This window comes from Centruroides vittatus, unplaced genomic scaffold (genome assembly GCF_030686945.1).
Source record: "Centruroides vittatus isolate TY-2023 unplaced genomic scaffold, ASM3068694v2 scaffold_324, whole genome shotgun sequence".
NCBI classification, from domain to species: domain Eukaryota; kingdom Metazoa; phylum Arthropoda; class Arachnida; order Scorpiones; family Buthidae; genus Centruroides; species Centruroides vittatus.
This window is the reverse complement of record NW_027122701.1, coordinates 332,009-345,314: the sequence shown is the minus strand read 5'-3', so window position 1 is coordinate 345,314 and position 13,306 is coordinate 332,009. Positions and strand designations below refer to the sequence as shown.

Genomic DNA, 13,306 nt, shown 5'->3' with positions numbered 1-13,306 from the left:
TAAAATGTTTTGTTGTGCTTTAAGTTATTTTATTTTAAAATTAGCATGTTAACAGAAGAGCATTCAATATTTGTTATTGTACTGTTAATATGTTAAAATCAAAATCAGACTCCATAGATTAAGTATCTGAAAACATAGTCAGATATTCATATTTGAAATTAATTTCTCATCTAATATTGATAGCAAATATTTTAATAGATAGGTAATTCTTTATTTTAAGTAAATAAAACAAATTTACCTAATTTTGTTTTCATGTATTTTAAACACAAATTAAATCATTATATAAATGTTTTTAAAGATATTAATTTTGTCTTTCAAGATTGATTTTTAAATTGTAATGCTTGAAAAAACTTAACTGAGATTTGTTGTTGTTTAGCTTCATTTCATAAAAAAGCAAAAAATTTTCACTAGTTTCTTTAATATTGCTAAACATTCCTATCTTTAGCAATTTAGCAGAGCTACCATATAGATTTTCTTTAAATATCTACTGTATATTGAATAACTGACAAAAGAGAAATTAATAACCAATAAAATTATAATTATTACCACTTATGACTGTAGAAATTTTTTGAATTGACAAACACATAGTCTGAGTTTATTATTTTTTCTTCATAATTTATTGGAAACAGCATTCAATAACAGTATCTTTAATGATATAAAACTTTTTGATTTTTTAATATTTTGTATAAGCTACTTTATCAAATTATAATAATATAGAAAATACATTAACAATTTTAAGTATTAGATATTAATTGTGCGGTTTTTTTATATTGTTTAAATATCAAAATTTTTAAGAAAACAAAACTTTTTTTAAAGAAATTGATATTTAAACAATTGTTAATGTATATTAAACTGTTGTTGTTTCTTAGGCTAAATTAAACTTTTCAATATTTACCAACAGTCACTCATACAATGAATGTAATCCTGTATCCAAAAATATTAAAATGATCATTTTTAATCATTTATTTCATTAAATATTTTTTTGTAATTACATAATTGTTGTCATATATTGTCGATTATATCAATATACTAAGAATTCATTTATAACAGTTTGGTATCTGTTTTTATGAGTTAATATAAAAATTTAGTATAACTTTGTTCCCTTTTTTATCAACAAAAGAATTTAGCTTTGTATAATATATAATACAAGAATGTATAGTCTATAAAATACAATAATTTCTATATAGTTTTGATTAAAATTTTTTTTAATATTTTAATAATTCTAACCAACAGATTTTAAATTTATATAATAATTTTTTTTACAAAAGTTTTATCAAAATCACCATTATTATTATTATTATTATAACTGTTTGTAAGATACTATTCTATTAAGATTTTGATATTATATTATAAATTCAATCTACACAATCATAATTTAGTTAGTGCTTTCTACTAAGTTCATATAAAACTTCTTTGAAAACAGTTTAGTGCATTTTGATAAAATGTTGTGCTTATCAAATACATTACAATATTTCATATTAATCTAATATCTGTACAAAAAAAGTCACATAATTCTATAAAATATTTATAATTTGTAAATGATTACACTTTTACATGTAATTACAAAATGCTTAAAATAATTTCATTTGTATAATAATAATATTTAAATTATTTTAATTTAATTTTCTTGCTAGCACTTTCAATTTTAGGTCCATTCATTTCAAATGATGGAGAAAGGGAATTTAATAGTTGGTTATTTGACATGTGGCCAAATAGAACATTTAACAAAGCAACTCCATATCCAGTAGCTCTTTCACCCTATAAAATTTTAAAAACCATTCAAAATATCAATAAGAAATTAACTTACCATTTAATTATAAATAGATTATTGATATATTAAAAAACTGATCAAACATACACAATGAACAGATGATGCCATATCAATGTGAATCCAAACACCTTGATAGTCAAAACCCAAATGTGCTCCTATGAATAATCCAGCACAGGATGGCTGTGCATTACCTCGATCCTAAAATAAAATATTTCTTTAATATTTATAATTAATTAATTATTACACTTAATTATTAACTAAATAATTCAACTCACAGCTACAGAATTCTTCATATCTGCAATACTACTAGAAAATTCACTAAAATGTAGTTCTGGGCAATATGGAATAGGATGAACAAGATCACCAGACATTTGTCCAGCTACAGTACAAGCTTTTTCCCAACTTTCTGCATTGGTTAAAATAGCGGCATGATACTTTCCAGTACATGTTCCTTGAGCACCTGTTAGTGTTGCCATATCCAAAATGACATTTGCTTGTAAGTCTTTATGAGCATAAGCTACCTTAGTAAAACAAAAAAAAATTATATATATAACTTATGATATTATTTAATGGGTGTTGTCCAGTAAAGTGGCTTTCATACTGCTGGATAAGCAAGTCCATTTCAAATGAAACAGGTTATGTCATTGGCTTGCTTAGCCAGCTGTATTAAAGCCACTTTACTAGAAATATTTAAACAAATACAAAAAAAAAAAAAAATAAAAAAATAAATAACATGTATTTTTCCAAATATATAAAAACACAAATGACATCTTTAAAATTCATAGATTATGTTAATTTCAGATTAAAAATGTATTTAATATAAATTACAAATTCTGATCATAATGAAAATATACATTGCTTTCTTTTGTTTAATTATTTTATAACATTTTAAATTGTACTATTAAAAATGATTTAAATAAAATTTTCAATCCATGACCTTGTCATCAATTATTAGTTTCATATTGTTTGCTAATTTTAATGTAATATTTAATTTTTATACATATTAGAAAAAATTCTTAAATAGAATGCTAATTAATATTTAACAACATTAGTAAATTATTTACAACTTTCCATTCCACCTTAATTGGTAAATTTCAAAATAAATAAATAAAATTATGCATTTAAAACACATTACAAAAAGATAAATTATAGATTAATTGTTTCTTTGTTTTGAAAACATTATTATATAATAATCACAGACTAGTAACACTACATTCAATTTTATATTTTTTTCAAATTTCAAGTATGTGAATTGCTTTATATAATCAACACTCAATTTCATTTGTTTGAAAAATTTTGAAAAATTGTTTAATTCTTATAAAATATATATTTAGTAAAAATCATGACTCTTAAAAAACAATGATTTCTGATGATTTTTTGTTTCTCATAAAACAAACAAAATCAGACTGAATTTACATATGTAATAATTTCTATATCATCATCATCAGCATCTCAGTATTAATATTGTTAATTTAATTATGGTGGCAATTTTTAGAAATAATGAAATGTTTCACAGAATACATTAATATAAGATAAAATTATTTTCAACATAGAACAGATATAACATTTAAAATTTTAAAAAATATCTACAAATTGGATTTTGTAGCCACAGAAAATCTGAATTGGCTACTTTTTGCTACTTTTGAAATTTTTACTGATACTTTTTCAAAAATAAATCTTTATTGTTAACACATTAGAAAGCTTTGAATATTTAAGCAAACCTCTATAATTTCTTTATTGTTTTAATTTATTATATTAAAAATATAATAAACAGTATTGCACAAAGTGTTTCAAAAGAAAAAAAGTGTTAACATTAAAAAAAAAAAAAAAATGTGGAGAAAGTGGCAGTAACTGCAGCAGACATAGTAGGGCCATATCTTTTAGAGAACTTCACAACAACATTGAGATCCTGCATATAATGGAAAACTATGCAGAAAACATAATTTTAACATTTAATGATAATTTTTTCTTTTATAAATTAAATGCAAATTTTTGCTCTCTTAAAATTACAAAATTCTTGAAAGTATCATTTATAGTTTTGTTGAGAGATGACATCACTTACTGATGAAATATAATAAATCAATATATTTCAAATTACGTTAGGACATTTTAAATTTGGTACACTAGATTGGGCTTAATTTTGTAAACTTGCTGAATTTATTAATTGAGACATTCATCTCAGATGAAGCAATGCTGTTAAAGAAAATTATAGATGCATGGTGGGATCCCACATGTGTTTCATAGCCATGCCATTTCCATAAAATAGCAAACTTTTTCTTTAGTATTTAGTTTTACATAGTTAAAATACAGTATTTTTCTACTTTAACAGATGCATCTGTTACAATGGAGATTTCAAAACTGAAGTAAAATCTTTAGTTTGTTGTTAAAAACATATTTAATGTTTGTTTAGTCATTGTAAAACTTTTCTGAATAATAATGACTATTGAGGTCTAAATTAATATCATAGCAAAAACTGAAAAACACAATAATTGATTGAAACTTCTATTTTACAGTTTAAATAAGTAACAACCAATCCAAAACTTAAAGAGGGGTCAAATGGTTTTAGAAAAAAAATGACAAGTTACATTTCAGTTTCAAATTATAAAATTGCAATTTAGTAAATAATTCTCCTCTTTTGAATGCAGATTAATTTGACTAAATTTTGAATATGTTTGAATAGGTGAAAGTTTAATTATTTTTTGTAATCCTATGAGAAAACATTTTCCTTTTCAGCAAAAATTCAAAAAATGCAAGATCAGAAATTTTCTGCACTAAACACCTTAATTGCAATTTATTTATAATTTAAGCCTACTCACTTGTCTTAATTCAGATTTAAGTTCTTGAATGTAACATCTATTGCTCATTACATGCAGCAAAATGTTATTTTGACATATCATCATACTTTAGAGCAAATGTTGCCCAAACATTTTGATTGGCAGGCTAAACTGTACAATAGGTAGGCAAGCCACAAATATTTTTTGTATATTCCATATATACAAAAGATAGAAGTAGGTATATAGGTATATCATTTTTCTGTGATGTGTCAAATATGTTTACAGATTAGATTTGGCCAGTACTGTGTTAGTTATGAGAATAGACACTACTAAATATATTAGTCTTCACAATACAATATTAATTAACTTTATTGAAGTGTTCTTTTCAGTTATGTTGGTAGACATAACTGACAATGAGGACTAGACTCCATTTGCTTAAATAGTTATCAACCTGAACTGCCTTGATGTTGACAGGTCTGCAACCTAACAAAAAACACTGTAGATAACTATATCCATATCATTTATTAACAAAGTACTGATCATGTGAAATGATATAATTCATGCCTTACCAATGAAAGGGCAGTGTGCAGCTTACAGAAAATGAGAGAGAGGTGGTCATTAACATAGGTAGGCTGTGTTAATGACCACCTCTCTTATTTTAGTACCAGTAGATGGGAATTTCTACTGGTTCAATATCACTTCAAGCCTGATAAAAAACTGTGGTAAGTCCTATCACTATTTGACAAATGTGTACATGATTTTATTAGTCAAATTAATAGTTTTATGTGTAAAAACAATTTGATTAGCAATAAATGGGAACCCTGGAATATCAACTTACTTTTATTTGGAAAAGCCAGAAAATTGTCATAGCCTATATCAGGGATGGGCAACCTTTTTCTATGTAAGGGCCGCATTTTAAGACTTTTGAACTGATGTGGACCGCATACAAGAGAAAGGGGGAAAAAAGTTGGTAAATCAGATTTATTTATTTATATATAATTATAAATTAGCATAGGTAAACTTAATTTAGCTTCTGGAACTGATGTAAACGTAATATATTGGAAATATTTGGTTAAATATTCGTCACTGCTAGTTTTAAATTAGTTTCGATGTGTCTGTTAGCCAGTTTCTTGTTTTAATTTTTACTAAATTCATTGTGGGAAAAAACTATTCACATACATAAGTTGTAAAAATAATGTTTGAATTTTTGCTGCATACTTCCTTAAGCTGGGAAATTGATATATTTATTCACAATTTATGCGTCGCAGGCCGCAAAATATATGAATGCAGGCCGCAGGTTGCCCATCCCTGGCCTATATGATGAGTAGAAAATTTGTACATCAAGAAGAACAGAGGTGTTAATTATATTATTAACCAAAATTTTAAATGATTCTTTCCATAAAGATTCTTTTTGAACCAGTTGAACCTGTCTATATCAAACATGTTTATCTCAAAAACCTCTATCCCCCTGCATTTTCAACCTAAACACATTATATTTTCCATGTTTATCTCAAATAATTTTCTCCCAAAACTTCTATCAATTTATGGACTCAAGTGCAAATTACAAATTCAAAGATCAGTGACTACATTTTGATAGCATAAACTGTAGTTGAGAAATATCTCTTGCAATACAGCAAATAGTTGCAATTAATGCTGCTTTTCTCTGATTGACTACAAGTTTGGCTTGCATCTTATTAGTTGCAGAAAGTCAGGCATTGGAAACTACTAAACTTTTTCTGTTAAAGTATGTCAAAAATGTTTTATACTTAATACAGATGAGTACCATACTTGTTATTGTATTATTATTAAATACAATATCTCCAATCAAACCTATTACTGTTTACTCTCTAGAAACCTCTACATGTTGAATTTTTGAGATAGACAGGTTCACTGTATTTCATGCCCCAAATCAGAACTGCATTTTTGATACTGTGCATTTTAATTTGATCACTCATTCTTTTCTTTATACATTCAAATTGTTTACTAAATCTGAATGATGATGATATCCTGATATCTAGATATTTTGTCTATGTTTTAACTTGAAGTTCAGTTTTATCAATGTACAGTTTTTCTTGTAATTTTGAAAGCTTACATCTTGAATCATAATAAAGAATTTTTGTAGACTTTTTATCCCCATTTATCACAATTTTTTTATGGCATCTATTTTATCTGTAAATAAATTCTAGTTGGAGGTAATAATAGAACATCTGCATATACCATTGAATGGATAACTTCCTGTTCTATAACAACATTATTTAAAGAAAAAACTCCTCCATGGTCAAATAAAAAAAAAATTAAACATATGTCAACAAGGAATTGAAGTAGACCATTTTTTTAATTGAAAACTAGGAGTATTGTATGTTCCTCATCTAAGTGTAACCAATCATCTGAACAAATATCAGCTTTATTTTTTAACAATTCCATTCCTAATTTTAACATAGAAACAGACATATAATTCATTTAAATCCAAAAAAAATGCAAAAACTGTATGATGCTCATAAGATAAGGTAAACTATACAATGTTTTATAAAAAAAAAAGTAATAATAATAATGCTGTCAGTACTATTATTTGATAAAAATGCAAACTGAGTTTTTGTCTTTAAATCATTTTTTCAATCCATCTGTTAAAAATTTCTGCATTCTCATAGTTTCCTACAATTAGATAGTAAAACTATAGCCCTGTCATTTTTTAGATTAAATCTATCATCCTTCTAATATATCATATGTAACTTAATATTATCTTAGTCTAATCTTTAGGATACACATTACTTTCATAAAAGAAATTAAATAATCTTACAAGAAGCTCACACAACAGTTGTTTGATAAACACTTTATCATGTCATTTGTGACTAAACAATAGTAAGATATCGCTTGCACATAAATTTTAATTTATTTCATTAAAAAACCATTAAATTAAGCCTTTAAACTTAAGTTTACTTAATTGTAAATGTTTCTTTTCAAATAAAAGAAAATTTTTATTATATAATATGTAATTAAAAGTAAAGAAATTTCTTACCCCATCTCCTAAAACAAGTCTTCCTTCTGCATCTGTATTTTTCACTTCAACAGTTCTGTTTTGCAAAAATTTTAAATTTTTATTTATTTATTATTATTATTATACATTTAAAACTTTTTGAAAAATAAAATTAATAATAATAATAATGGATTAATCAGATCAGATTAGTCCATTATTATTGATGATGATCATCAGATTATTTTGCTACATCATTAAAAAAATCTCAATCTGCTTAAAAAAATTAACAAACATAATAAAGATATTTCACATAAAAAATTGACAATATATTTTTCCAAATAAAATCAGAAAAATTTTAACATCTGCTTTGTGTGAAATTTAAGAGGAAGGTGTTATCTTCCAACATCAGGGTAGTACTGGTAAAACTTTTTCATGGCAGATTGTCAATGCAGCCCACACTGACTACTACTACAATGTCAATAAGCTGCTAATTGTTTTATTACCCTGTAAGCAAAAGCTCCTTTTGGTTGCAACTCAGTCAAATTACAATGTTGTTATTTTATTGTACTGGGAAGAATGTTTTCTTTAACATTTATTTAACAACTAATTTTGTTAGCTCTGCTTAATTTTATTTTTTAGTCAGTTTAAACAGCATGTTAGTAACCCTGAGGTTTCTGGCATGCTAGTCTCTCCTGGTTCTATGTGGCATGCCATTTAATCTGCAAAAATACAGTAATACAAAATCTCATCAAGCAGCAATGGATGTGTTATAGTTGTGTGTGTGTGTGTGTGTGTATACATACACATATATATATATATATATATACACACACACACATATATACATACATGCATACATACATACAGAGCATAGAATATCACTATATTATTGTAAATATTATCAATATGTGTACTCTATCTTGTGCAAATGAGTTGGAACTAGCCAAAATGGTATTTACCACTAGCTGCCTTATAAACATGCTACATCCTGTAATTACACTTCCTGGATTTATTCTGTTTATAATATACCTGATGATTCATTATGTTAAATAAAAGCTTTTGTAAGAATGGAAATTTATTCTGACTTAGAAAAACCTGACTTTCACAGGCATTTTCAAAAAATCTGAGTTTCACCAAACTTGCAGTCAGTCTGGCTTGGCATATGTGGTGAGGAGGCAAAAGTCTGCACCAGAAATGAACATAGGTCAAGAGTAGAGGCAACAATAGTAAGTGCACACTGTCTTCAAAGGTAACAGAGATGCTCCTTTCACACTTGATTTAATCATGGATGATGAGAATTATCATCCTTTCCTGCTTCCTCATACTACAGTTTACTTTATAATAAAAGGAGAAATACCAAATTACAAGAAAAGATTGAAATGCACAAGACAACTTTTGTTCAAATTTTGCCTTGTGCATTTCAATCTTTCCTTGTAATTTGGTATTTCTCTTTTTATTACACTCAGTTATAATATAACTGAGTGTAATAAAAAGTTGCACTCAATTATAAACTTGTAATTTCGTATTCTCTACTCATTGCACTCAGTTATAGTATAACTGAGTGCAATGAGTAGAGAATAGTCTTTTATATTCAAAAGCACTACTCAGACAACAAAAGATATGTTTTTGGCCCAATCTGGCCACTGCTTAATATGCAAGTCAGGCTTAAACAAAGCTGATTGACTTGATCAATCAATTTAGTGCCCAAAGAAAACAATTTTCCAAACATACGTCAACTGTGACCAATTGAATCATTTTTGGTTATAATAAAGGATTGATATACATTAGTGGATGACATGTAAACTACGCCAAGGATTGTTAATCAGATGAAGAAGATGGCTGAAGTTCCAAAATGGCTACTGTTCAAATTTCCTGTCAAGAGTTCATTCCAGGATTTGCCATCCTAGTAAGTCAGGGGTCCTCGGTACTGTTTAGTCTTACATATCTGTTGTTAATGTATTATGCTATTCACACAAGTAATCTTATCATTTTGCATTTAGTTTTAAATAAACTGTACTTCATAATGAATGTGCACTTTTTCCAAATGCCTTACATATCAATGCTCAACAAATTATCACTACTTGTCCATTAACTTTAACTGGAACAAAAATATAATTTTTCTATTTTAATCAATAAAATTTAATTATTTCATATGAGAATTTTATATTACAATACAACAGCATACAATATAAAATTTTTTATTAATATAAAATTAACAAAATAACTAACTTAAAATATATATATATATAATCAACTGTTAAAAACATTCATATTACAGATTATGTCTTTAATTCATATCAATGTTTACAGATTTACATTTGCATTTTTAATTAATATTTATTTATTTTAGTCAAAAAATTCCATGGGATATTCCTGTATAAAGATGAAATCTTTATACAGAATTAATTTTCACAAATGTTCAAACTTCTTTTACTCATTTTTTAGAAATTTATATATGTAAATATTTTAATTTTTTATACTAAAAATTCTCTATTAATAAAATATACAAGGTGATTCAGAATTCATGAAACAAACTTTAAGGGATGGTAGAGCAAAAAAAAAAAAACAAACTTTTTGTATAGGAAAGTATGGACATAAGTGATGCATTGAGGCACAAACACAAAAAATAACACATGAAAGAAAACATAAATTGTTTACTTACAGAAATGTTGACAAGTGCATCTTTACAATAATTGTTCAAAATTGCATCCACCAACAGTAATACACACTTGGCAGCATCGATGGAGTGACTGGTGTACAGTTTCAAAGATACCAGACATTTCTTGCACATGTGCAGATGCAACAGATATTCGAGTGATGAGGTCTTCAACAGAGTCAACTGAAACTTCTTGAAAATGAGGGCCTTCAGATGTCCCCATAAGAAGTTTGAAACAATTTTGAGCAATTATTGTAAACATTGCTGTACAGACACACTTTTCAACATGAAAGTGAACAATTTGTTTCCTTTCATGTGTTATTTCCCATGTTTGTGCCTCAATGCATTACTTGCACCCATATTTTCCTATACAAAAAATGTTTTTTGTCTTGTGTTCTACCACTCCTTAATACCTACTGAAAACAGAATAAATGTCTCCAATATCTTTTTATACATACCTTCCAGAATAAAGTGTAATAATATCATCTGGACGAAGCGCATTAGGACCAACTGCATTTTCAGCTAAACAAAATACAGCGTGTAACCTTTGTTTAAAACCCTAAAAATATTTTAAAAAGTTAGTTAATTAAAGTAAATTTATTGTATTAATATAATATAATATGTTTGTTCAATAGATCACTAGTATGACTGCACTAATTGGACAATGACCGAGTGAGCAAGTACATTTGTTCAGCTACTGAATTCAAATGCTTTGTTAACTGTTAATATTTATTTATTTATTTTATTTTACATTGGTAAAGTTGCTTGTGTGACACAGGATTACAACCACCAAGTAACAAGCAAAAATACAACCCCATAAAAACAACAACAACAAAAATTTTAGTTCAAAATACAAGGGAAGAATCAAAAAGTAATGCCTCCGTATCTCTAATTTTTGATCTATTAGAGTTATTATCTACTACTGAGTTAGAGATCTATTACTGTAAATGTTTGTGTATCATCATACATAGTACAGGTATACCTCGATTTACGTCCCTCTCGAGTTACGTCGTTCCCGATTTTACATCATTTGTCAAAAAAGTATATGGAAAAATAAAAATCAAGTTTAAGTCATTTTATTCGACTTTAAATCCGTCCGCCACAAACATTGAAGTCGTAATATCACTGGAAAAGTGTTAAAAGCACATAAAATCATATTAAAATATGTATATTTACAGTAAATGTTAATATAATCATCATAAATCCTAGAGAACGAAACATGAAAACATCTGTCTTCCTGCATTGTTGTCTTATTTAGCGGTCTTTAAGTGCTCATTATTGGCATTTCCTCCATTATTGGCATTTAGTTACGACGTAAGTCGAAACTACGACTTACGTTGTACCTACACAAGTAAATTCGACTTATGTCGTTTTTCGACTTACGTCGCCTCTCCTGGAATCAATTACCGACGTAAGTCGAGGTATACCTGTATTACTAAAGTATGCTTTTGTTTTTGAGATTGAGCAATTACAACCATAGATACAAGGTAAAAACAAAGAGTGATAATAGGTGTTAACCTTTTTTGATCAGAAACTCTAAGTAAATCCATAATAGGCTAAAGAGTGTTTATGGGGGATACTGTAGATCAGGGGTTCCCAATCTTGTGCCTGCAGAGCTATTTACATGCACCCGTGTCAAAGTGTTGAAATAATGAAAAAAATTCAAGCAAATCTTTTATCACATAGATTGTTTAAAGCCCTTGTAGAAAAGGATGAATCTTCCCAAGCTGACTTTATCTTAAATACAGATATAAGATGGTTAAGTAAATGCAAAGCACTTGGCCGATTTTTTGATTTTTTGGAAGAGAGAAAAAAGTCAAACATTTGAACAATTAGATAACCTACAATTGTTGATGGACTTGGCTTTTTTAACAGACATATATGAAAAATTGAACAGTTTAAACCTGGATCTCCAGGGAAAAAATAAACATTTAGCTGAAATGATTAGCTCTATAAAAGCATTCAGAGCCAAAATACAGTTTTGGATAAATAATATGTTGAAAAATTCTCTTGTACACTGATGAAAAAGTGACCGGTGAAAATAATTTTGATCTAACATTATTTATTACTCATCTTGAAATACTTTTGGAACAACTTGAAAGTAGATTCCAGCAATCTACCATTATTGAACCTGCGGCTACAGTTTTTGTAAATCCTTTTACTACACAAGTAGACATTACTGAAACTGCTACATCTATAGCAGAACTTCTTTAAGAAGAAACATTGATAACTGAAGAAGAGATTTTAGATTTTCAAAATGACATCATATTAAAATCTCATGATATGATGAAAACTTTTTGAATTTAATTGATCATAAAAAGTATAATCTTTTGAAAAAAAGGAGCCTTCAAAATCAAATCCTGTTTTGATTCCACATATTTGTGCAAATCTTTATTTTCCACCATGATTATTATAAAATCAAAAATCAGATCTCAACTTAATAATCTTGAAGATTGTTTACAATTGGGATCATCATCTGCTGTAGATGATTTTAATAATGTGCAACATTGGGTGAAAACGTTTCAAAGAGGAGAAACCAAAATTTCAGATAAGCCAAGAAGTGACCTGTCAACATTAGTCACCAATGAGAACTGCCAATATGCAGATGAGTTGATTCAAGGAGACAAATATATCACAATCCAGGACATTGCTGATGCACTGAATGTGTTGCATGGTTCTGCACAAACAATTATTTTTGACTTGGAATTGAAAAATCTGTGCCAAGTCCAAGGCAATTGACAGTTAATAATCAGAGGCTGCAGGTGGGGTGTGCAAAAAGCTCTTTGATGCAGTTGAAATGGAGGGACTTTTTCAAAATGTGGTCACCCAGGAATGAGACCAGGGCATACCAATATGACCCAGAGAATGAGGTTCAATCCAAGAAATAGTTCTCCATGTTCCAAAAAATTCAAGCCTGTCACATTGACACAGATGATGACAACATTGTTTTTAGACATGCAAGATGTTACTCTCATTGAATTTTTGGATGGGTTTCACACAATCAACATCTAAATCTGTTACTACAATTAAGAAGCTTAAGGAGACCATGTAAAGACATTCATTCCATACAGCTCCATTACAATAATGCAAGACCACACATCATTGTTCACAACCCAGGCAATTGATAAAAC

The 13,306-nt window shown here is 27.6% G+C and overlaps 1 protein-coding gene across 2 annotated transcripts in view; it reads right to left on the bottom strand.

The window, feature by feature from the left end:
- Window positions 1-996: 996 nt before the first annotated feature.
- grsm (granny smith) overlaps window positions 997-13,306 on the bottom strand; it is a 39,352-nt gene continuing 27,042 nt past the window's right edge. For both annotated transcript variants that reach the window (XM_067286184.1, XM_067286185.1), the window contains exons 9-13: window positions 10,634-10,734; window positions 7,562-7,616; window positions 2,047-2,292; window positions 1,859-1,969; window positions 997-1,758 (exon numbers count right to left, since the gene is read on the bottom strand). In XM_067286184.1, coding sequence (XP_067142285.1) covers window positions 1,609-1,758; window positions 1,859-1,969; window positions 2,047-2,292; window positions 7,562-7,616; window positions 10,634-10,734 — 663 coding nt within the window. In that variant the 3' untranslated portion in view covers window positions 997-1,608. The remainder of the gene's footprint in view (window positions 1,759-1,858; window positions 1,970-2,046; window positions 2,293-7,561; window positions 7,617-10,633; window positions 10,735-13,306) is intronic.